Genomic DNA, 26,229 nt, shown 5'->3' with positions numbered 1-26,229 from the left:
TAATTTCAGAAAGATTCTTCCAGTGGTCAATGTAGAACATCCTTTAGACAGAGCATCCAGTGAGCCTGCTGGGGTGTTGGTCCGGGTGAAGGAAGTTAAGTCCCCTGAGCTGGGACAGGGATGGAGAGGGAGTGTATGTGAGGACCAGTGTTCAAGGTGAGTGGGTGTTACTGGGAGGGAGGAGGAGCTGAGCAGATATGCTGGTTCTGACTTGGGTGACCACACGGGTGGGTGGTGGTGCCCCTGGGAGAGAAGACGACAGATGATAATGAGTGCAGGACTCTGGTGTGGTCTCAGGCCAGCTCTCAGTGATGGCCATCGCTCTCCCTCTCGTCTTGCAGCTTTGGGGCACAACCTGAAGACCCTCACAGTCACCTTCCCCATCTCCACCCTCCGGTATTCATCAGACAGGAGCAACGGCTCAGCCACGTTCAACTCCACTGAGAGGGTCCTGCAGAGCCTGGGGAGACCCTGGTTCCAGCAGCTCCTGGTGGGTTAAATCCCACCCAGCCCCTCCCCCAACCCCTGTCCCTCCTGCTCCTTCTCCTCCTTCCTCCTCAGCTGGGTCCTTGTTCAAGAAGAGCAGCCTGGGCCTCTTCTCCTTGAGTTGCAGACTGGTCTCCCTCAGGCGAGACCCTCCCCTGAGCATTTGCCCCTAATGACCACTTTTGTGACCACCCCTCTCTGTCTCCCCCCGTCCTCCCATTTCCTCCTTCCTGTTCTGGCCCCAACCCCAGAGGTTTCAGGACCTCTCTCTAGATTCCCCATGTACCTCTCTCCCCAGGCCTGTGAAGGATGGGGGAGCCACCTGTGTGGACGCTCTCTGCACCCACCACCGTGACCCCGTGGGCCACCATGCCTCTGTGCTGGGAGCTGAGAGTCTCCACGTGTCTGCTCTTCCTCTCGGTGGCTCCAGGCTCTGCACCCTGGAGTTTATGCATGCAGAGAGAGCACCAGCTGCATTTCCGCAGCATCAGCTGGAACCACAGCAACCCGGAGCCCACATCCTCGGAGTACACCGCCCTGCTGAGGGACACCCAGGACCAGGTGGGGTCTCCCCTGTCCCGTCTCTCCTTGCCCTGAGGGCACCCTCATTCCTCTGCCTGACTTACATCTGTTACATGGTTGTTTCAATCATTCACTTTCCCTGCGTGTCTGGGTTCTCTCAGTTTCCAGAGGTGATGTCCTAGCTGCCTTCCCCATTTCTCACATGGGTAAACTGAAGCTCAGAAAGGGGAGTATTGTGTCTAAGGTCACACAATGAGTTAGGGGCAGAGCCAGGATTTGAAGTCAGGTCTCCCTTGCCCCAAAGTCTGTGATCTTTCACCGGCTCCAGTGGCGCCCCGCATCCCCAGGAGACCTCCATCTCTCCCACTCTCCCTCGCGTTTGTTCTAGGTCACCAAGCTCTACAGAGGCAGCCAGCTGTGAGACATATTCCTCTCCTGCCTGGTCACCGACTTGATGTAGGTTGAGGAGATTGGAAGCATTGGCTGAGCTGGTGGCTGATGGCTCTGAGCTCCCGTGACACATCCTTGATCTGGAAGTCACTGACATGGTGCCCATTCTCCCCCACATCCCTGTCAGCTAATCCTACCATCTCCTTCCATAGGTTTTTCGGGGGTTGAGAAAAGCATTAACATTTGGGGCCACCAACCTCCAGCATCCTCTTCCTCCTCCTCTTCTGGAGACTTTGAACAAATATCAGCAGTCTAACTGTGCTCTCCAATAGTGGAGCCACTAACCACATGGGGCAATTTAAATTTTTTATACACCTGGTGGGATAGGATTCACATATTGTGTGTGTGTGGGGGCTGTATTTTTTAGGTTTTTCTATATACAATATCTTCTCCTCTGCAAAACAAATAGTTTTACCTCTTCTGTTCCAATCTGGGTTTCTTTTATTCCTTTTTCTTGCCTAATTGCCCTCATTAGAAACTCTAGTACCTGTGATTAACATATCAGATGAGGGAAGACATCATGGCCTTGTCCCTGGTCTTAGGGGGAAATTTTCAGTCTTTCAGCATTGAATATGGTGTTAGCTGTGGGTTTTTCATCGAAGCTATTTATAGGTTGGGAAAGTTTTCTCTATTCCTAATTTGTTGAGTGTTTTCTTTTTTAGACATGAAGGGCGTTGTATTTTGTGAAATTCTTTTCTATGTATATGGTCGAAATTATGTGGTATTGGCCATTAATTCTATTAATATGGTGTATTACATAATCAGTTTTCAGATATTAAGCCACCGCTCCAACTAGAGGTGAGAGATTCAGACATTCTCAAGTCTTTCCTGGGCGTACCACATCCCTGAGCCCTTGTGGCCTTCCAGATGCCCACAAATACACTGGAGCTTTTCAAAGCCCCCTGTGGAGATCTCATTCCCCCAATTTTTCTTCTAAGTTGTTGGCTCACCTCTTGCCTGCCTTGGCTGGTATCACTCCCTCCGGCAACTACAATAGAAAACAATTAGCGCTGATTGTTTTTAGCAAGTGCCTTGGGGACAGACTTTCCACCTTGGGCAAGCTCTGAGTCAAGTAACGAAAAGCCCTGAACATGGGGCTTTTTCGGGGAGCTGCCAGGTAAGTCAGCTAGTGACAGTTCGATGGGGATGGGTCTTTTCAGAGCTCTAAACCCATTATGGCTGCTGGGCTGCTGGTTGTCTCAGCTACCATGGTTCTGAGACTGATGGTTTTCAAAGTTATGGAGGATATTGTGAGAGCAAGATGGGAATAGTGAAAGTTATAGTGCTACGAAGTTTGCTCCCTTTATCAAGATTCCACCGTGTGTCTTCACTAAACCCTCCTCAGATTCTTACAAGCCTTTGATTAATTTCTAGACTTCTGAAAAGTTGATTTCGACCATTTTTACCAGTGTTCTCATTGTTTTTATGCATTTGCAGAAGTCCTTACTCCAAAGTTTCAAAAATGTTCTCCCTATGGTTATTTATTTATAAATTAATTACTTGAAATGAAATTACATGAAAAATTCAGTTCCTCACTCACACGCACTAGCCACATTTTAAGTGCTCAATAACAACATGGGGCTAATAATGAGTGTATTTGGTAGTGCAGACAAATGTTTACATTATTGCAGAAAGTTCTCTTGAACAGGACCCAGAAGCAGGGAATCTAGAATCAGGGTAGAATTCTAGACACCCTTGTTCATATTTGCGCCCTTCCAGGTCTGTCCCCCACAGTAACCACACTGGAGTGGACTCCCTGTGTACCTTGCCGCTTTGGCACAGAGACTGGACAGAGTTGTCATCTATGAGGAATTCCTGCGGCTGACCCAGAATGGTACCCAGCTGCAGAACTTGACCCTGGACAGGAAGAGTGTCCTTGGGGATGGTAAGGCTCCCTGGTCATTGGGAAAGGAAGTGAGGCCTTTCTGGGGACTCTGGATGCCTGGAGCTGAGAGAGCATTGAACTTTCTCAGGCTGGCAGGAGGTGGCATAGTCCCCCAGTCTTTACCCACCATTGAGAGAGAGAAAAGATCACCACTGTAATGTAGGAGGCCCTCACCCTCTCCTAGACAGCTCTGTGACCTCATACTAGTCACCTCCCCTCTCTGGACTTTTGTTTCCTCATCTCTGCACTGAAACCCACTGGGCCAGATGGTCAGTGAGGGCCTCCAGCTGTGTGTGAAGCAGACTTACAGGTTTGGGCGTCATGTGGTTTCTGATCCACAGGCTATAGTTTGCCAAGTCCCGCTCTAGATGAGCACCAATGCGCTAGAACTTTCTGCAGTGGTGGAATGTTCTATATCTGTGCTGTCCAGTGCATAGCCGCATGTGGCTGTTGAGTGCTCAAAGGATGGCATTGGGACTGGTCTTTATTGTTACTGAGTTTTAATGTTACTGAGGTACCAGAATTTTTATTTTATTTAACTAAAATTAATTTTAATTCAAAAAGAGACTTGTTGCTGCTCCATATCAGACAGCACACCTGTAAGAGGTTGTCTGGATAGAGGTACAAGAAGGGGGACATGCACCCTCCCACCAAGCCCACTGGGTGCTGTGTCCTACCCTCCTGGAGTTTATGTTGTAGCTGGCAATAACAAGAATAGAGAATTGAAACTTATCAATTAATTGATGTGAACAAACTCATACTTGCAGGCGGAAATCAGAGAAGACTTCCTGCAGGATATTACATTGTAGGTTAATCCTAGAAAATGAATATTAAGCAAATAGATAAAGGAGAAGGGGATGAATGTGTTTCTAGGCAGGGAAGAACACTTTTGAGTGGGAATTTACAAATTTAGAGAGATCCCATAGGCTTGCCAACTGTGATGACCCATTCTCCCCCCGGCCGTCATAAGAAAGTCCAGCTCAAATTCAGTCCTCTGTGCCCAGAGGTATGAATTTGGTTTAATTTATTACACTTTTGTTCTGTGATAATGGTCTTGGATTTTGTAGGAATGTGTGCTCACGTTTTAGAGATGGAAACTAAAATGGGGTGAAACATGATGATGTCTACTTGACTTTAATATTTCATTGAAAACATGGGATGAATCAAGGTTGGCAAGTGTTAATAATTTATACATTGATAAAATGTTGTTTTAATTGGATGGAATATACATGGTTAAATTAGATGATGGATGTTTATGAGACTGTTCCCTTTATTTTTCTGTGTCTAAAAAGTTCTATTAAAAAGAGTGAACCACACTCACATGCATTCTCCATTTGATTCACTTCCAGAATATTCTCCCAACAGAGATGACACCTTGACTGAGAAGCCTGGTAAACCTGCAGGAAGCCCCAGCCCACGGAAGGTGGCGGGAACCTTGATGCTGTGCCTCATTGAAGAGAACCATGCGCACAGGGTCTTGGATGAAGAGGAAAGTTGGCCAACCCTTGTCAAGGACGGTTGAGGCACAGTGGGGTCAGCAGGAGCCCTGGGGCGATGACAGGAGGTGGCTCACCCCAGCACTCGTCTCCCCAGACCTCCCCTTCTGGGCCCTCATCCTCATCTGCTTGGCGGGACTCCTGGTGCTCATCACAGGCCTGATCTGCTGTGTCCTGGTAAGCCATGACGTGTTGCTTGTCTTCTTACTATTGGGTTGTAAGAGCTCTTTATATATTATAAATACACGTCTTTTTCTAGGGATATGTTGTGCAGATGTTTTCTCCCAGTCTGTGTGTGGCTCGTCTTCTCCTTCACAACATGAGTCATTGGGTAAATGAAAGTGACAGTCATCATGAGATTCCACCACACTTGAGAATGGCTAAAATTAAAAAGACTGATTATAGCAAGTGTTGTTGAAGATGTCAAGTCACTGAAACTCTCATCGAGTGCTGGTGAAAAATAGCTTGAATGCGTATTTAATAATTACATAGGTCTACCCAGCAATTCCTCCCCTAGGAATCCATCCAAGGGAAATAAACCCGTAGGTCTATACACAGACTTGTACACACATGTTGATAACAACCTATTTATAGTATACAAAAACGGAAAACAACCCAAATGTCCATCTACTGGTGAACGGATACACAAAGTGTGGTATTTCCCCACAGTGGAATACTATATAACCATAAAAAAGAATGAATTATTATTTTTTTCTTTTTTAATTATTTTATTGAAATTATAAAGGGTTTTAACATTGTGTAATTTCGGGTGTTCATTATTATTTGTGAATTTCTGTATAGACTGCATCGTGCTCACCAACAGTAGTCTAACTTTTATCCATCACCATGCATATGTGCCCCTTTAACTCTTTCACTCAACCCCCAGCCCCCATCCCCTCTGGTAACCACTAATCTGTTCTCTTTATCCCTGTGTATGTTTATCTTGTACATATGAGTGAAATCATGCATATTTTTCTTTGGCTTATTTCATTTAACGTCTTACCCTCCAGGTCCATCCAGGTTGTTGCAAACAGGACGATCTTGTCTTTTGTTTCTGGCTGAGTAGTATTCCATTGTATATAACACATACCACATCTTCTTTATCCATTCATCTGTAGCAGGGCACTTGGGTTGCTTCCATGTCTCGGCTATTGTGAATAATGCCTCAGTGAACACAGGGGTGCATAAATCTCTTTGAATTGTTGATTTCAATTTCTTTCGATAAATACCCAGTAGTGGGATAGCTGAAAAGTATGGTATTTCTATTTTTAATTTTTTGAGAAATCTCCATACTGTTTTCCCTGGCAGCTGCACCAGTTTGCATTCCCACCAGCAGTGTGTGAGGGTGCCCTTTTCTCCTTATCCTCTCCAACATTTGTTATTTTTTGTCTTGGGAATTATAGCCATTCTGATAGGTGTAAGGTGATCTCTCATTGTAGTTTTGATTTGAATATCCCTAATAATTAGTGATGTTATACATCTTTTCATGTGTCTGTTGGCCTTCTGTATATCTTCTTTGGAAAAATGTCTGTTCATATCCTCTGCCCATTTTTAGATTGGATTGTCTGTTTGTTTGTTGTTGGGTTGTTTGAGTTGTTTATATATTTTGGAGATTAATCCCTTGTCAGATATGTGATTTGCAAATATTTTCTCCCAGTTGGTGGGTTTTCTTTTCCTTTTTTTTTTTTTTTGTGAGGAAGATCAGCCCTGAGCTAACATCCGTGCTAATCCTCCTCTTTTTTTCTGAGGAAGACCAGCTCTGAGCTAACATCTATTGCCAATCCTCCTCCTTTTTTTCCCCCAAAGTCCTAGTTGATGGGTGTATGTCATAATTGCAGATCCATGTAGTTGCTGTATGTGGGACGCAGCCTCAGCATGGCCGGACAAGCAGTGCATCTATGCGCGTCCGGGATCCGAACCTGGGCCGCCAATAGCGGAGCGCGCACACTTAACCACTAAGGCATGGGGCCGGCCCTGTCTTTTCGTTTTGTTCATCGTTTCCTTTGCCTTGCAGAAGCCTTTTAGTCTCATGTAGTCCCATTTGTATATTTTTTCTTTTCTTTCCCTTGCCTGAGTAGACATGGTATTGGGAAGGGTGCTGCTAAGACTGATGTCAAAGACTGTACTGCGTATATTTTCTTCTAGGAGTTTTATGGTTTCAAGTGTTAGATTCAAGTCTTTTATCCATTTCAAGTTAATTTTTGTGTGTGGTGGAAGATAACGATCTACTTTGATTCTTTTGCATGTGGCTGTCCAGTTTTCCCAACAGCATTTATTGAAGAGACTTTCCTTTCTTCATTGTATGATCTTGGCTCCTTCGTCAGAGATTAACTGACCACAGATGTGTGGTTTTCTTTCTGGGCTTTCAGTTCTGTTCCATTGATCTATGAGTCTGCTTTTGTGCCAGTACCATGCCATTTTGATTACTATAGCTATGTAATATATTTTCAAGTTAGGATTGTGATGCCTCCAGCTTTGTTCTTTCTTCTCAGGATTGCTTTGGCTGTTCGAGGTCTTTTGTTATTCCATATATATTTTAGGATTCTGTGTTCTATTTCTATGAAGAATGTCATTGGGATTCTGATTGGGATTGCATTGAATCTGTAGATTACTTTAGGTAATATGGACATTTTAACTGTGTTTATTCTTCCAATCCATGTGCATGGAATATCTTCCCGTTACTTCAGGTCATCATTGATTTCTTTCAATAATGTCTTATAGTTTTCATTGTATAGGTCTTTAACCTCTTTGGTTAAATTTATCCCTAGACACTTTTTTCTTTTTGTTGCAATTGTAAATGGGATTGTATTCTTGAGTTCTCTTTCTTTTAGTTCATTATTAGAGTATAGAATTGCAACTGATTTGGTAAGTTGATTTTGTACGCTGCAACTTTGCTGTAGTTGTTGATTATTTCTCATAGTTTTCTGATGGATTCTTTAGGGTTTTCTATATTTACAATCATGTCATCTGCAAACAGCAAGAGTTTCATTTCTTCCTTTACAATTTGGATTCCTTTTATTTCTTTTTCCGGCCTAATTGCTCTGGCCAAAACATCCAGTACTATGTTGAATGGGAGTGGTGATAATGGGCACATTTGTCTTCTTCCTGTTCTCAGAGGAGTGGCTTTAAGTTTTTCACCATTAAGTATGATGTTGGCTGTGGGTTTGTGATATATGGTCTTTATTGTGTTGAGGTACTTTCCTTCTATACCCATTTTATTGAGAGTTATTATCATAAATGGATGTTGGATCTTGTCAAATCCTTTCTCTGCATCTGTGGAGAGGATCATGTGACTTTTATTCCTCATTTTGTAAATGTGGTGCATCACATTGATTGATTTGCGGATGTTTAACCATCCCGGCATCCCTGGTATAAATTCCACTTGATCGTGGTATATGATCCTTTTAATACATTGCTGTGTTCGATTTGCTGATATTTAGTTGAGGATTTGTGCATCTGTGTTCATCAGTGATGTTGGCCTGTAGTATTCCTTCTTTGTGCTGTCCTTATCTGCTTTTGCTGTCAGGGTGATGTTGGCCTCATAGAATGAATTAGCAAGTGTTCCATCTTCTTCAACTGTTTGGAATGGTTTGAGAAGCATAGGTATTAAATCTTGTTTGAATATTTGGTAGAATTCTCCAGAGAAGCCATCTGGTCCTGGACTTTTGTTTTTTGGGAGGTTTTTGATGAGCATTTTGATCTCTTTACTTGTGATTGGTCTGTTCATTTACTCTATTTCTTCTTGATTCAGCTTTGGGAGGTTGTAGGAATCTAAGAATTTATCTATTTCTTTTAGGTTATCCTATTTGGTGGCATGTAAGTTGTTCAGTGTATTCTCTGATTGTCCTTTTGATTTCTGTGATATCTATTGTAATTTCTTAGAACTGCATCCCATAAGAGTTGTTTTGTTGTCTTTTCATTGTCATTTGTCTTCAGGTATTTTTTGATTTCTCCTTTGATTTGTTCATTGATCCAATGGTTCCTCAGTCGTGTGTTCTTTAGTCTCCACATATTTGTGACTTCCCCATCTTTTTTCTTGTAGTTGATTTCTAGTGTCATAGCATTGTGGTCAGAAAAGAAGCTTGATATGATTTCAATCTTAAATTTATTCAGGCTTGCCTTGTTTCACAACATATGGTCTATCTTTGAGAATGTTCCATGTGCACTTAAGAAGAATGTGTATTCTGCTGTTTTGGGAGGGTATCCTCTACATATATCGATTAAGTTCATCTGATCATATGTTTCATTTAATTCCACTATTTACTTGTTGCCTTTCTCTGCATGATCTATCCATGGATGTAAGTGGGGTGGTCAGGTCCCCTGCTATTATTGTGTTGCTGTTAATTTTTCCCTTTAGGTCTATTAATAGTTGCTTTATATTCCTTTGTGCTACTGTGTTAGGTGCATATATCTTTATAAGTATTATGTCCTCTTGGTGGAAAGTCCCCTTTATCATTATATACTGCCACTCTTTGTCTCTCATAGTCTTTTTTATCTTGAAGTCTGCTTTGTCTGATATAAGTATGGCAACACCTACTTTCTTTTATTTGCCATTTGCTTGGAGTATTGTCTCTCATCCCTTCATTCTGAGCCTGTTTGTTTTTAGAGCTGAGATGTGTTTCCTGGAGGCAGCATATTGTTGGGTCTTGTTTTCTAATCCACCCCACCACTCTGTGTCTGTTCCTTGGAGAATTCAATCGATTTACATTTAGAGTGATTATTGCTACATGAGTGCTTAATCCCACCTAATCTATATTTCCATTATTCCTCTTCCTTTGTGTTTCTGACTACCATTTCATTTTGGGGTTTTTCTGTGGACGTTTCTCTTTTTTTATGATCTATGGCTCTGCTCTGATTTTTTGTTTGCTGGTTACTGTGAGGTTTGTATGACGATCTCATAGATGAGACAGTCCATCTTCTGATAGCCTCTTATCTCCATTAATCTAAGCAGGTTCCATCCCTTTCCTCTTCTCCTTCTGAGTTATTGTTGTCACAAGTTATTCATTTTTGTGTTGTGCGTTTGTGACTAACTTGAAGTGTTTATAGTTACTTTTGATGCTTTCCTTCCCTTCTTCTTTTAAGTTATAATTAAGTATTTGCTACCCTGTTGTGAAACAGAGCTGTAGCTTTCTGATTTTGTCTGTCTATTTATCTCTTTGCTCAAAGATTTGTAGACATTTGCCTTCTTTTTGTTTCAGGTATGAGGGCGTTCTTGATCATTGCTTGTATGGGAGTTCTAGTGGCGATGAACTCCCTCAGCCTTTGTTTATCTGGGAAAACTTTTATTTCTCCATTGTATCATAAGGATCATTTCACTGGATAGAGTATTCTTGGCTGAAAGTTTTTGTCTTTCAGTATTTTTAATATATCATTCCATTCTTTCCTTGCCTGTAAAGTTTCTGTCAAGAAATATGCTGAAAGCCTGATAGGGGTTCCTTTCTAGGTTATTTTCTTCTGTCTTGCTGCCCTTAATATTTTTTCTTTGTCATTGGCTTTTGCCGTTTTACTATTATATGCCTTGGAGAAGGTCTTTTAGCATTGATGTAATTAGGCATTCTGTTGGCTTCATGTATTTGTAAGTCTGGTTCTTGCCCAGGGTTGGGAAGTTCTCAGCTCTTATTTCTTTGAACAAGCTCTCTGCTCCTTTCTCCCTCTTTTCTCCCTCTGGAACACCTATAATTCTTAGGTTGCTTTTATAATTGAGTCATATATTTCTCCAAGAATTCCTTCATTTTTTAAAAATCTGAGTTCTCTCTCCTCGTCCACTGGAAGCATTTCTATATTTCTATCCTCTAAATCACTAATTCTTTCATCCATAATATCAGCTCTATTTTTTAAAGATTCTAGATTCTTTTTTATCTCAATTATGTTCTTCATATCCAGAATTTCTGCTTGTTTTTTTTTTAATAGTTTCAGTCTCTTTGATGAAGTATTCCTTTTCCTCATTAATTTTATTCCTGAGTTCATTGAACTGTCTGAACATTCTTGTAACTTGGTGAGTTTCTTTATGACAGTTATTTTGAATTCTCTGTCATTTAGATTGTAAATTTCTGTGACTTCAAGGTTGGTTTCTGGAGATTTGTCATTTCCTTCTGCTCTGAATTGTTACTGTAGTTTCTTATGGTGTTTGATGAACTAATCTTTTGCCTGCGTATTTGTGGTAGTATCAGGTCGCAGATTCCACCTGCTACTGCTGTGGGGGAAGCATGAGCTGTGTTTCTGATCCCACCCCATATGCTGGAAGTTGTGTGGGTACAGTGGGTGTTCCAACCAGCTGGAAAAGCATTCACACTGGGCTCAGAGCTGCTGCCACACCGAGGCACATACCCAGTTGTGTGACCACAGCACTACTATGGGTGTTTGTGCCATCTGGGAAAAGCATTTGCATGTGCACATATATCTGCTGCTGCCTTTTCTTATGCTCATGCCAGCCTCTGTGCTTGGTGGGTGGGGCTTCTTCATGGGTCTGAGCATTGGCCAATCATTGGGACTCCAGTGGCACGGTGGGCTTTCCAACCATCCAGGAAAGCATTCATATGCGGGTCCAGGGCTGCCGCCAACCCCTCCCAGTGTTGCACCAAGGCACATTCCTACTTTTGGGGATGTAGCAGTACTATTGGCTCTCACGCCAACCTGGGAAGCGCTTGGCCGTGTGTACAGTGCTGCCAGGGAAGGGTTGGGGATAGGAATGAATTCATAGTACATGCAATGACAGGCATGAATCTCAGAAAAATTATGCTGAGTGAAAGAAGCCAGTAAAAAATGATTACATAGTATGTGATCCCATTTATAAAAATTCTTGGAAAATACAGGAAAATCTATAGGGACATATACTGGATCACTGGTTGCCTGGGAATGAGAATGTGTTTGCAAACGGCAGGGAAGGAGGAATTAAAATGAGCATGAGGAAATTTGGGGAGGATGGGCGTTCCTTTTCTTGATTGTGGTGATGGTTCAATAAGTTATAATCAAAATGTATCAAATTGTTCACTTTAAATGTATGCAGTTTACTGTATGTCGTTAATGCCTCAATTAAGCTAGAACATGTAGGGGAAAGAGAGGGAGAGAGAGCCAAAAAAGGGAAAGGGGAAGGAAAAGAATGACTGAGGGTGAAAATTAAGTGGACAAAAGGAAGAGGGAGACGCAGGAGGCATCGGGTCTCTCTGGCTTTGGCATCTCCTTCCCCTGGAGTCTCCCATACTGGCCAACTGACTGGACCATCCTGATGCGCCCTCCTCACCTCACAAATCACTGTCTGCCAGCAGAGGAAGGAGGGCGACTATGAGGTCCAGTGATGATGCCTGGGCTATTACCTGCCTCATGGCGAACTACGGAAGCTGTGATGACTAGATCTGACTAGATCTGAGGTCCCCTTTTCCCAGCTGGTGTCCAGAGGAGCTTGGCTGGAACAGAACGAAACCACATTGGACGGACACAGGCTCCGAGCCTTTCTAGACTTGGCCCCTGACTGGCTCACAGGGGACTAAGCTGAAAGGTTTCACCTTCCTTAAGTCCTGAAAGTGACTGCAACTACTGTCCTGTGGTGTCACACCAGTTCATCCCTCAGGGACACCAGAATTGGTGAAACCAGCACAGACATTGCCATCATGTAAAATCGAATCCCCACTTCAGTGCAAGGATTCCCTTCTTAGGAAAGTTTGGAACATCCCTCCCCTTGACTCTGTGCAGCCATCACACCCCTCTCGGTTCCTCCATATTCCTCCCCCACTGATGCACTGGCAGTCTCACGTTCCCCTTTTCTGCTTCATTCTCTGAAGCTCAGATTCACCAGGACTTCCAGATCAATCTCCCTCGATGTCTCCTCTCCCCACTCATGGGTCCTCCATGACGGGAAACAGGCCAAGATGGGAGGAGTGGGTGAGACATGACTCTGCAGTCACCTTGGGCCTTGGGAGCTGAAATGACTAGGTGTCTGGGAAGCCTGAATCCCAGAGTAACACCAAGGCTCTGGGAAGAGAGTATCTGCTCTGGATGTAAAAGTGAATTAAACTCGGGGGGAGAAATCTGAGGGAAAAGAAAGAGTCTTTTTTCATCTTTCTCTGTACAGAGTCCAACTAGCCTCACAGCAGAGGCTCCCCAACAAGCAGCCCAGAGCATCCCAGGCATGAGGCAGGCTGCGCTGTCCTGCAGTGGGTCTGTGGGAACAGATTACATTATCTGTGCACACTGTGCAGACGACCACAGCTGAAGACACCCAAGGGCTGAGAATTAAAGTCACAGTCACGCCACTCTCTCAGACTTCTTGTGTGTGAGCTTCACATTCTCAATCTTAAGCAGTGATTCTCTGAGAATGCACACTCTGAAGATTCTAGTGATTAATAATATTAATATATTATTATACATTGCATACATTATACACTGTACATTATAATTATAAATTAATGTATAATTATTATTATACATTAATATACTATTATATATTACATTATTATAATAATATCATTATAACGATTAATAATAGTTATCATTATTGACTATTTAATTTCTGCTAAGCAACATGACTGGCAAGCTCTGCGTGTATTATCTCAGTTACAGTCACCATTTTTAGGGTTTTATTCCCATTTTAAGCTAAAGATATTGAGGCTCAGAAATAGTAAATAACTTGACAAAGAAGGAAAAAAATTACTACAAAGCTAAATTAAACACCTATTCAAACTATGTGTCAAAGAAAGAAAGACGTTATCTGACCTACAAACAGACTCAAAGTTGACCTCCCACAGGCCTGCAGTGAAAGAACCGGTAAAGAATGTGCATCAGGAAGAAGAAATGTGAACCCAGGAAAACATAACAGGAGTCACGAGGAAAGGAAAAAACAGTCTGTCTAATTTAGTATTAGTTTTAAAACAAGACATTAAAAACACATTTTAACTAAAACGCCAGATGATTACTACATCGAAGAATAGAGGAGAGGAGATTCATTGAAAAAATAACTCATTTTTTAGAGAAGATATAAATAGTAACATACTCCATTATTGTTTAATACGTTGCTCTCAGAAGCTGATAAGTTTGTCAGCCAGGAGACAGTTATGATGAAGAGGATTTGAATAACCCAACAGGCTTGATCAGCAAATAGACAAATCCCAACACACAGTGGCTCATTGTTAGATTCATGACGCTGAAAACAGTCTTTCTCTTGATAGCAAGATGCCCGAATGGCATGTCAGATTTCCAGCACATACAGATCTAAACAATGAGGGAAAGTCTGGTATTTCATTATATGCAATTGTCAATCAACATGCAACAGAAAACAGAAAAATAGAGATCTAGAAGTGAATATCTTACTTGAGAAGACAGATAGAACAGCTCTTTAGTGAAATGTTATGTCAGGATCTGTTGGAATATTACACAAAAAGCACAGTCCATGCAGACTAGGTAGGTTTTCTCTGTGACTGTGAGGGCAAAACTCTAAAGAACCCCATGACTTTCATAACTCTCTGCTGACCTTAAAATACAAATAAATAACACACTTAGGAAAGGAAAATGAGAGAACAACACGAAAAGGAAAGATCTCCTTTCTCTCCTCACCTGAAACCCAATCTCTCACGTCAGAAGGATCACTGTCTGTATCCTCTGTCATGCAAAGGAATTGAAGAAAAGAAAAGTATTGGTATATATTAAAGTTTCAGGAGCTCAAAGCAAGAAGACATCAGGACCCCTGCAGAGGCATTCATGTAGTGTGAGCTCCATGTCATCTGCGCCGTCTTGTCTTTTCTTCATCGTGTTTGTCGGGACGTCCTTCTTGGCCCCTCACTCTCCCTGCCTCGCTAGCGAGTCTGTCTGCGTCAGTGCTACCGCCAGTCTCTCTCTTGCCGTCTTCACTTTCCCTTCCTGTTTCCTGATATCCTCCTCAGTCACCAGAAGTTGTTTGCAAAGGAGCTGTGGGATGTACAGACCAGCTCCTGGGATCATCTCTGCCGAATCTGAAGACCGGGCAGGGGTGGGCATGGGACTGGAGTTCAGACCACCTGTGGGCACAGCTGGCAGGGATGCACCTGTGCAACTGGGTGCAAGATTCGGCAGGGCTTTGGCAAGGTCCAAAGGAGTTAACAGGTCTCCTGCACTCTGCAGGCCTGCAGACCTTGCAGTCTCTTCTGCCAGCAGAGTTGTTGGGGCTGCTCCAAGGTTTCCTCCCATTGATAGCATCTGACCTCATTGCCAGGATGGGATGTGATTCTAGTAACTGGCCTCTTGAATATGTAACTGGACATCCTCAAAGGGATGGAGATGCTCAAACCAGGCTTTGGTTTGGATTGGTTTCCACAATCATGTCGCTTCCTCTGTGATGATTTGACCATCATACTTCTTTTCCTCTTACCTTATAAAAATAAATTGTGAATGTGGATCAGAGTGATGATTGAAGTCTGCCTTCTCAGGACAGTTATCTCAGATGTCTTGTACTTCTACCCTCCCTCTCCCCCTGTGGGGATTTATCTGACCTGTGCCCTGGGACATCATCAAAGACATTTGGGTCAAGAACAGAAAGCTCGAGGTCAAAACTCAGGACTACTGCAGGTCATTTCTCCTCCATCTTGTAGACATTCTCCTTTATGAGTATGACTTGATTCTCTTTTTGTCCTTGTCACTCTCAACCACAAAAGCCCTGGTGTTCCCTGTCAGGACACACAGTCTCCAGTCTTTTTCTAAATCCCAAATCCTACCATTCTTCTGTACTATATGATTATTCATTTGATTAACCCATTGACCAGTTGGTGTTCATAGCTCCGTTAGAGATTAAATCAGTAGTGAAATGATCATTCACCCCACTCCTAGTGACTCACTCTCATATCCCAGATGTTTCCATCAACCCAAATGATCTTGTTCAATAATAAATAACTGAGAAAACATATTCACCCACCAGAAATTCCTGATTTCCAGTTTTTACTCAAACACTCATACAGCAGATACCTGTTCCTCAAGATGCAAGTGATGCCAGGTCTCCATATCCTTACCTCAATTTCTCGTCTCCTTTTTCTATCATTCCTGGATTCCATGGTCAATAATCTCAATAATTCCCTTGAAATGATCCAAAATTCCTGACTGCTCATAATATCTGCCTTGTAAAACCTGAAACTCAAAAGATCCCTGTTATCTGCGATACCTTAACTACTGCTGGTCTTCTGATAACTGCTAAGAAAAGCATACAACGTGATTATGTTGGTACCACTGTAAATCCAAAATCATCTGCATCAACTGGGAAGCATCCATAATGCCTGGAAATTTTACTTCCTTTTCATGTGTTGGCATATTTACTCCTTGATTTTTCACAAAGTTTCTTTCAAATAGTCCCCACTTTTCTTTTTCCTTCATACATATTCGAGGTCCCTTAACTTGCCTGATGTTTCACAGAGAAATTGCTCTCTCTACTCCTTCCCCTCAGTTGTGAACCACTGAGCAAAGGTCATCTACATCATGTATCTCTGTGGCCTCACCTCCAACCACCTCCTCAGACCACTCCACACTCCATCTGCCCTCACCATTCTCTGGGTATTTCCCTTGTAACGTCACAATGACTCCTTTGTTACCCATCTCAATAGGAACTTCTCATGATTCATCTCACATGATCTTCAAGTGTAAAACTCTTAAATATGTTTGGGTCAACTTAGACATGTGACTCTTATTTGACAACTGTGAACATTAAATCTCAGTACAGAGAATCTATGTCTGAAAAAACTCAACTTAAAAATGGAGATTGTGCTGTAAGTAGGAAGTATACACTGGATTTATGAAACCCAGGAAAAAAATGTAAACTATCTTATTATTAATGTTATATAGACTGCACCCACAAATGATAATATCTTGGTTATAGTGGGTTAAAATATACTGTTAAAGTTAGTTTCACCTGTTTGTTTTCATTTTTTAAAATCTGGCTACTAAAAAGATATTAAATTCCATAATATAGAGTGCTTAATGTTACTATTGGACAGCACCAGTGAAGCCATCAGCGAAAATAAAGCCCAGAGAAAGTGGTTAGGGAAATTTTTTCCCTAGAAAAGGAGTCTACACTGGCCCACACTGCAAGATGCAACAAAAACTGTCATACGCACATGCGCGCACACACACACACACACAACACTGACAGAATGAAACACACATCCTCCTAGAGTCCCACCACTACTTCTCAAATGGCATGAGGTTGCATTCTTACTTAGTCCTAAGTGAACTAACCTCAAGAAAGAAGTAAGAAGTCAAGGTAATTTACCAGTTAGGAAGATCTAAAACCAGAGACTAAAGATCCAGATATATGGTGAATTTCCTGTCATGGCTTCTGTTATTAATTCAATATGTTATGGAGACTTTTCCAAGGAGGGTTGTTTTAAAACTCCTTTTTTCTTTACTATGTAAAAATACACAGGCTATGTAAAGAATAATTACTCCAGCCAATCAATGAAAAGGAGATGACAGAACATGAACAACCCTTAAAATAAGTCACTACTGGATTAGAGAGCCAGTCAGGGAACAGCTGACATTAGGTTAATTTGGACTCTTAATTAGGCTGATTCTGATTTCATGACCGTCATAGTGATTGTATTATGCTAGAACCTACAAAACTTCCCAGCCCCCCTACTATTTAACCACCAAGGCCCACCAACCAGACCAGTCCTTGCTGACACATGCCCTGCCTCCATCCCTTCTGACAACACCTGGACGATTTTCCCCAAATCCCACTCTGTCCCTGCGCTCTTCTACCTGCCCCAGGCCAGGGAAACATTTTCTCCAAAGTTCAGGCCCAGCTCTGGGGATGGCACGTCTCCCTCGAGTGAAGAAAAGGATCAGAGTGCAGACCCTGTGAGCTGCAGCAATTGGACAAAGACTGGGGTTTGCTGACAGAAAAGAACCTTTAGTGGGCACCGTTACCAGGTCCAAGAAGCCCCAGTGATTCCTCCAGGGAATGTGATGCAGGACAGAGCAGGAATGTCTGCATGTGTTTCGGCTTGGGAATGCCTGTAGGGTGACATAGGTGACATTGGTAATGCATTCGCCAATGTTGTTCACTCATTTATTCATCGTTTGTCATGGAGTGCTTTCTACATACATCCAGGCAACAGTCTCACCCTCTGGGGCTCACAGGCAGTGTCAGAAGAATTTCTAAATTTTATTTATAATATATAGCTACAGCACTGGTAATATACTAGGTGTTCCAAGCGTTTTCAAACATTAACTCCTTTAATACTCTCCATAAACCTACAAAGTAGGTATGCTGATCATTATTGCCAACTGAGAGATGAAGAAACTGAGGCACCAATCAGGTAAATAACTCGGTCAATACAAATATCTAGGAAGGGATTGAGCTGGAATTTGGACATGAGGAGTTAGCTCCATAGTCTGTGCTCTTAACCATGACATTTACTCTCTAAAGACTTCACATCATGAAAAAATTTGAACAGTTATCCATTTTCTTGGTGCATTGAGTAGTCACACTATTTTATCTGTGTCTGAAAAATAGAATACCTGCGTAGAAACTACTGCACATACACACTCAAATTACATCTACCAATGTCCCCAGTCCCTGAAAATTAATACAGAGAACATTTCAGAATTTTTCTTGCCCAGGTTGGGAGGACTCTGAGGAAATCTCAGTGTTACTGTAAGAAGCTGAGGACAGGCTGGGAGTGGGTCTCAGAGGAAAGGTGTCGTCAGGAGTCACCATTGAATGACAACATTGATGGGAGGGTCTCAGCAGTGACTGAATTCAGGATCTGGTGGTGTTTTAACCTGGTGCTTATGTTCTGGCTGTGGGTTTATGGTGATGCAGCAGAGGGAGAGGGGATGGTTCACTGTGTTCTTGGGGAAACCAGACCCATGAAAGAGAGGGAATGACGGTTTCCTTAAACAGTGGACTCATGGTGGGAAAAATTCGGCCTGGAAGAGACAGTCGTGTGCCTGGTATAACCAGAAGGAGTTGCCTCTGCTTCAGCCGAAGCAGACAGCCCTTCCTCAAGCACTCATTTTATCTCAATGGGAGGAAGAAGGAGGAAATCATGTAATGCTCTTCTGGATGTGAGACCTGTGATGGTAGAGACTGTGCTAGGAGGTTCTGAAAGGCTGCCCTGAGGCATTTCAGACCTTTGCTGTGACCAGAATGACAAGTGTAAGCACCCTCCCTAGGTCTGGGAACAGTTAGTGTGTCAAGGAGAAGGCTCCCTGGTGCAGAGACTCACAGGAAGAAGCGAGTTTGACCAGGGAAGGTCAGAAATGTGGCCAGTGTGGCTTGAGGGAGCCTGAGAAGAGAAAGGAATGAAGAGAGGAGGGTGATCAGGCTGGATCCTGGGACATGGTAGACTGTTACTTTCTGTTCCTCTGTGACAACATTACTCCAAAACCTGCCACCTATAAAGTACAAATATATAACATCTCACAATTTCTGTTAGCCAAGCATCAGGCATGGCTTAGCCGGGTGCCTCTGCCTCAAAGTCTCTGTGAAGCAGGGGCTGTGGTCTCAACAGGTCTCAAATGGGGGAGGATTCCCACCCAAGATCACTCACATGGGTTTTGTCAGGATCCATTTGGACTGAGAGTGTGAGCTCCTGTCTGTATGTTGGCGGGACACTCCCTCAGTTCTCTCCTATGGAGCCTCTACATAGTGCAACTGAAAACATCAGCACTTGCTCTCCCAGTTCTGGTGATTTGACAGAGAGCGAGAGAGAGAGTAAGAGCGAGAGAGAGAGAGAGAGAGAGAGATGGAAACAGAATGAGGGAGGTAAGTAGGGAACCTAATTAAGCCAGTAATTGGGAGGTGACAGACGTTTTGTAATTAAAACTTGGAAGTGACATCCCATCACCTTGGCTGTGTTCTGTTGTTCAGAAGCCAGATACTGACCACTTAGTGGTGACACAAGGATGTGCACTCCAGGAGGCAGGGAGCATTGGGAACATTGTGGAGGCTCCCACCACATAGGCCAACATGAGGCTCTTGGGACTGATTCTGAGTAAAACAGGGGACCGTGGAAGGTTTAATGCCAGTGGATCACAATGTCTGAATTTCCTCTAATTTCAGTGCCTTCAGGATGCAGACCTGAAAATGAGGCTCAGAGCGGCAGTGACTTACCAAATATCACACATCTGGGACCTAGAGAAGTTCTGACTGGTATTCTATGTGATGTCCTACTCCTTGTACTTCATCCATCTCTAAGTGTGTGCATTAGACACATGTGACACCAGCCCACAGGTGTTGTACGTATTATCACATATACACCTGATGAGGTCCCTAGGAAGCTGTTTTTAGCCCAATCCTCATTGTGCAGCTTGGGAGACTGGGGAGATCTTGAGAGGCACAGCAGCTTTTCCAGGACACAGAACTGGTAGGAAAAAAGAGGTCTGACCTCAGCTCACACCCAGAAATAATGCTTCACAGTCTATCTGGGCACCCCTGAGTCTAGTCAAGTTGACACCTAAAGTTAACCATCACATCATGGCTCTATCCCACCAAGACCAACAGAGATATCACAACGTGACCTATGTCATTTAAATTTTCCAGCACACATATTACAGAAAGTAAATACAAACAGATGAAACTCGATTTTATAACATTTTTATTTAACCCAAGAAATACAATTATTATCATTTCAAAATGTGGTCCACATCAGTACAAAGAACAAGATACTCAGGTTTTCCACCCACTGGGTCTTACTGGTGAATTTTAATGAATACTGGCTCCTCATATATCTTAATATGATCCAATATATAATTTTCTCCTATCTATTTGAGTTTTATTGTATCAAATGGAAATCATTTTCTCCTTATTGTCAAACTGCTCTGCTATCTCTTTTTAAAAAACGTTCTAGTTATATTGTGTTTATGTTAGAACTGAAATTAAGAATTTAAGGAGTTAAGAAGGCATTGATTCCAGCAAAAGGCTGGTTAACTAAAATGGAAGATGGTTCAAGAGCAAATCTCCCAAGAAAACCATAGGGTCAATGACAGTGGAAAATTCAGGGTAGAATTAGAAGACACATGGACTGTGATTACAACGGGAGTAGACAGAACGTGGGGAGGAATAGATATCAGAAGTGAAAATACACAAACATGTTCCAAGTTGATGAAAGACATCAATCCACAAATTCAATTGATTCAAGATTCCCTAAGCAGAGTGACTACACAGGGAATATTAATGAACCAAACCTTGGTCTAAAAACCAAAGTTAATGTAAAGGATTTTAGGGACTATAGAGGCCAAATAAGCAATAAAACGTCCAATTGGTGATTTCTAACCATAAAGAAAATAAGATAGACATCAACAGAGCAGCATTTTTAAAATGCTAAAAGAAATCTCACATCAAACCAGAATTCTACACCCAGCAGCAATAGTGCCCCAAATAAAGATGTTCTAGAAAAACTTAAAGTGAAACTTTTCATTGTTAGTAGCCTTGAATTAGACAAAATACTGCAGTGAGTTATCACATCCAAAGGAATATGATCCCAGGTTAAAAACCAGGAATGCAAGAAGGACTGAAGAGGAAAGGAAAGGACAATTTATAAATAAATATAAATGAATTTTATTTTGTGAAGTAATTCTAGAAATCTCTCATAGGGATTAAAATATATAGAGAATAAAATGCATGAAAACAGTAATACAAATGTCAGGAAGCTTAAAAATAGAATTGAAAGTGTTGAAGGTATTAGCATTTGGGGGAGGAGGTAAAAGTAATTATTCATATTAGACTGTATTAAGGATTCAGGATTTAAACATTAGTGCAATTAAACAAAGATTTTTATATGATTTCAACGAGTAAGTTTATAGAGGAAATAATGGAATAATAAATGAGTTAAATCAACATCAGTGAAGTAAAGAGAGTAAAGGAACATTAATTATTCAGGTCAAAGGGAAGGGAAAGAGTAAGACGGTTGAAATAATAACAAGTTTACTGGAAATTACCTGAGATGTAAATGCACAAAATACTAAATTCTTTTTAATGGCTGTGTGATATATTCTAGAGACTTGTTAATAAATATTGTGGACATTCTTTATTGATAAACGTTTACACAGTCTCTAATTTTTCCTATTAAACCATAAGTTGTATGGATATTTTTGGACATATAAACTTCCATTCCTATTTTTACAGAAGGTATCCAGTGGAAGAAAAAGGAAATAGTAAAATGTTGATAGAAACTGCAAATACCACCTCCCCACACAATTGTATTAAATGTTTTTATCTACCAACAGTATCTGACAGTGTCAATAACCCAACATTTTTGTGTTTAGATATAAAGCTTTAGGAATCTCTCAAATCCCATTGATAAGAGACAGGATGTCTCCCCTGGATTATCCACTGATTGGATTATCCACTCCCTTCCGCAATAAAAGGGGAATCAGAGGCAGAACTCACTGCATTTTCCAGCAATCCACGGGCTGTCTGCACATCAGGAGTGGGGTCAGCAGGACAACTCTGCAGCCATGGAGGAACCTGCATCGGCCTGTTTTCCAAGCCAGCCTATTTTGGTGAGTGTGGAATCCATACAGATGGCAAGAGTGTCCATTTGTACACTTGGTCCTTCTGTGAAACCTCTTTAAGTGAGCAGGCAGTAGCTCTTAAAACAAGAAGATACCTTATTGAAAGTTGTTTCCTAGGTGTTAATGTTTGTTAAGTAATGATCAAGGTGTTGTACTTTTCTGCATAGGGAGCTTTCTTGGGATAATAGGCCAGACATTTGTTTTGTTTTGTTTTTAACCAACAACATCACTGGGAAGTGGAAGTAATATTCAGCTCTGCACTGTGTACATTGCTCCCGTCTCTGGAAAATTTTTTACCCACAATGTGATTGGTCTTTTTTAAAAAATATTCAGTTCTGTGCTCAAATATCACCTCATCAGTTAGTCCTTCCCTAATCTCTTCATCATCAATAATTGTAGGTGGGCGGCCCCATGCCGTAGTAGCCGTTAAGTGCACACGCTCCTCTGCTGGTGGCCTGGGTTCAGATCCTGGGCAGGCACTGAGGCACCACTTGTCAGGCAAAGCTGTGGTGGCATCCCATATAAAGTTGAGGAAGATGGGAACAGATGATAGCACAGGGCCAGTCTTCCTCAGGAAAAAAAAAATGAGGATTGGCATAGATGTTAGCTCAGGGCTGATCTTCCTCACAAAATAAATAAATAAATGAAATAATTGTAGGTAATTTCTTTCCCTTTATCCCTCCTTGCTGTTCTTCCTCCATCCCTCTCTGTGTCTCTGTATCTCTGTGTAGCCCTTACTGTTTATTACAGGATCTAATTATACCTATTACACATTGATTAGTCCCTTTATTAACTCATTCCTTTCTCCAAGGTTAAAAAAAACAGGGGCAGTGACTTTTAAGTTAAATTCTGTATCATGGGTTTTAGTACATAACTTGGCTTATAATAGGTGCTCTATAAATGGGAGGATCAACTAATTTTCCCTCCACACTGGGACATGTTGGAGAATAAAAGGGATGGTATTAATGATTATGGCAGGACAACAGGGATGAAGTGAGATTTATGACTTCACTTGTAAAAAGTATCTGAGGGGGCCGGCCCAGTGGCGCAAGGGATTAAGTGCACATGCTCTGCTGAGTGGCCGAGGGTCTGCCGGTTCGGATCCTGGGCTTGCACCAAGGCACTGCTTGTCAAGCCATGCTGTGGTGGCGTACCATATAAAGGAGAGCAAGATGTGCATGGATGTTAGCCCAGGGCCAGTCTTCCTCAGCAAAAAAAAAAAGAAGAGAGGATTGGCAGATGTTAGCTCAGGGCCGATCTTCCTCACACACACACACACACAAAAAGTATCTGAAGACAGAAATGAGAGATTGTAAAGGAAGGGTGCACTGATTAGGTTTACATTTTAAATAGATTATTGTGGCTAGAGTCTTATAATGGATTACAGACAGAAAGGATTTGCAATATTAGTGATAACTTATTGCAGTACACCATAAAACAGATTCTATCCTTGTATTACTGCAGTCAAGTGAATTTGTTTGAAAATTTTAGAGAGTATTTTTTGGAGTTTGAAAAATTTCTTTCGATAAATATATTGTGCACTCTCTAAGGGCAAAGCAATGAGTGAATACGGCAGTGTAAAACATTACAGTCCACATTAGTCTTCACTTCATGGAGTATCTAATTTAGTGAGAAAAACACTATGAGAGAAATAGATGATAATACACTTACAATTAAAAATTTTAAAAATTAACAGAGAAAATGTGACATTACATGGCTGGATCAGGAAAGGTCACTCTGTGGAAATGGTATTTTGTAGGAATCTGAAAGGTGCTCAAGAATTATTCAAAAGTGCAGAATCTTTGGGTGGATTCAGGAGGCTGGACGGATGGTTCATTGATGTACCAGTGTGGGGTGGCAGGGTGTCCAAAATGACACTCAGGTGTAGACAGGATATCAGTACCAACAAGTGAGATTAGGGGACCCTGAGATATGGGTGATTATTTGGAGAACTGGTTGGTTCATCTTGGGACCTGCTCACTGTGAGCTGAGTCATCGAGTTATCACTGATGTGGTGAGTGGGCAGATGAGTATTTTGGTCTCAGGGTTGAAGCCAGATCTGTGCTAATTCTATGGGCATTTCTAGTTCACTAATGGTATTTGAAGCCAGGGAAATGGATGGGATGACCTAGAAGAGGGTGTGGATGTGGAACAAATGTGAGAGCAGGATTGACTGCTAAGAAGCATCAATTGTTGTGTTAAATCAGATGGTGGAGCCCAGATTAACAGGGAGGAGTAGGAGGAGAGAGGAAGAGTCAGGGGAGGAAAAATGGTTATTTACAGTGGGTAGAACTGTGTGATGGGAATATGGCGTGTGTGAGTTATTTACTTATGAACAGGAGAATATTTGAGTGATGATGGGACGTGGGTGTGCAAGTGAAGTGAGCATCAAATTGCTGAGAGGAATGTGATTTCATTAGAGATGAGGCACTAAATTACTATGCTCTGGGCACACAAGCATCTAGTTTTCATAGTCCTTTCTGCCCTTGACTCATATCAGCTTGATGTCCCAGGATGTAGTTCTCAGTGTGTGGTGCCTGTGCCAGCAGCATCAGCAGCATCCGGGAACACTTAGAAGTGCAAATTCTTAGCCCTCCCTAGGCCTCCTTGGGTGGAGGTCCAGCAATCTGTGTTTTAAAAACCCTCCAAATGATTGTGATGCACAGGGCAGTTTGAGAGATATTTCTCCAGGATACAGGAGGGTGGAAGATCCAAATGAGGTGAGAACATTCTCCATGGCTGGCAGTCTGCATCCCCCATTTTATTCAAATTTCACATTTCATTTTGTTTTCACAGGGGAAGCTCAAAAGAAATATGATGCCACAGACTTCAGAGAAGAAAAGACAGGTCCATTTATCCAAGACCAAGCAGAGACACCGTGAAACGTCTGCACTTCCTATAAGACTCACCAGCTGCATTTTTAAGAGGCCAGCTACAAAGATGACTTCCTACCCTGGCACTGAGGTCAGGTACAGTCAACGGGAGGAGACCTTGCAGAAGCCTCAGTAAGTCTGAGCACACAGGAGACTGCAGGGACTCCAGGCCTGCAGCAGTGAAGGAGAACTTTTAAGTACTTTCCATATCACAAATACCTTAAATATAATTGCACCAGGTGGTCCAGGTGAATCCCTGGGCTGTGCTGGTGCTGGGTATCTAGACCCCAGCCTCAAGCCCACTGCCACACAGTCTTCAGACTGGGCAGAGACGATCCCAGGAGTGGGTCTCGGTCTCCTCCAGCCACTCTACAGACAGCCCGTAACTTATGGGGACATCCGCAGACAGAGTCAGAAAGTGAAAAATGCAAGGGAGAGAGGGGCTGAGGCCCTGAGGGCAGCCAGGTTTGCCAGGGAGGCAGAGAGAGCAAGGAGCCAAGAACGATGTTCTGATACCTGATGGAAAATAAGAGAAGGTCATGCTGAAGAAGCCAAGAAGTGTGGCCCTGGGGAAGTGTTTCCCCACGAACAGCCCCAGTTTCACTCGCCTCATTTAATGTCAACCATGCTTCTTGCTCTGGACTGTGATGCTTTGTCATTTTATAATTGTACTTCATTAAACTCTTTTGAGAGACATAAATGTGAAGAGTAGACAGTTGTGTGGGTGAAAGATCGGGTTTCCTGTGACAGGAAAGAAGATCTTTACTTGTCCTTGTATACTGCAATTTCTGCTTACCATGATTCTTATTCACTTTTATATTAAAGGTAATTTGGCCTAAGGGATCATTTAGTGTTTTTAGTTATATATTTTTTTAGAATACGTGCACTCACAAAAGATGATACTTAATGTAAAGAGATTATTTTTTAAATTTAAACTAATTTGATTCTATAAAGTCTTACTTTACCTAAGCTTGCTTTTATAGCTCATTCTAACATAAGTAAGTACATGCTACAGGACTGAAATGCTTCTTTTTCGCAATGCAGAAAT

The 26,229-nt window shown here is 42.1% G+C and overlaps 2 protein-coding genes and 1 pseudogene across 2 annotated transcripts in view; 2 read left to right on the top strand and 1 right to left on the bottom strand.

Annotated features, from left to right (window-relative positions):
- LOC147911321 (uncharacterized) overlaps positions 1-3,160 on the top strand; it is a 207,098-nt gene extending 203,938 nt beyond the window's left edge. Inside the window, exons 14-16 of the transcript XR_015550862.1 lie at positions 342-490; positions 785-1,047; positions 1,397-3,160. The gene's annotated coding sequence lies outside the window, so the exon portion shown is untranslated. The remainder of the gene's footprint in view (positions 1-341; positions 491-784; positions 1,048-1,396) is intronic.
- A 1,616-nt stretch (positions 3,161-4,776) lies between these two features.
- On the top strand, positions 4,777-26,174 carry LOC147911319 (methyl-CpG-binding domain protein 3-like 2B). Its single transcript, XM_087427958.1, is given in 3 exon segments — positions 4,777-5,016; positions 22,162-22,296; positions 25,105-26,174. Coding segments are annotated over 3 exon segments (942 nt in total). The 5' UTR covers positions 4,777-4,806; the 3' UTR covers positions 25,702-26,174.
- Positions 14,398-15,192, bottom strand: LOC147911320 (methyl-CpG-binding domain protein 3-like 1; annotated as a pseudogene).
- Positions 26,175-26,229: the final 55 nt, after the last annotated feature.

Source organism: Ceratotherium simum, unplaced genomic scaffold (assembly GCF_057802395.1).
Source record: "Ceratotherium simum simum isolate JZ-2026a unplaced genomic scaffold, ASM5780239v1 HiC_scaffold_43, whole genome shotgun sequence".
NCBI lineage: Eukaryota > Metazoa > Chordata > Mammalia > Perissodactyla > Rhinocerotidae > Ceratotherium > Ceratotherium simum.
This window is presented reverse-complemented; position numbering and strand designations above follow the sequence as displayed.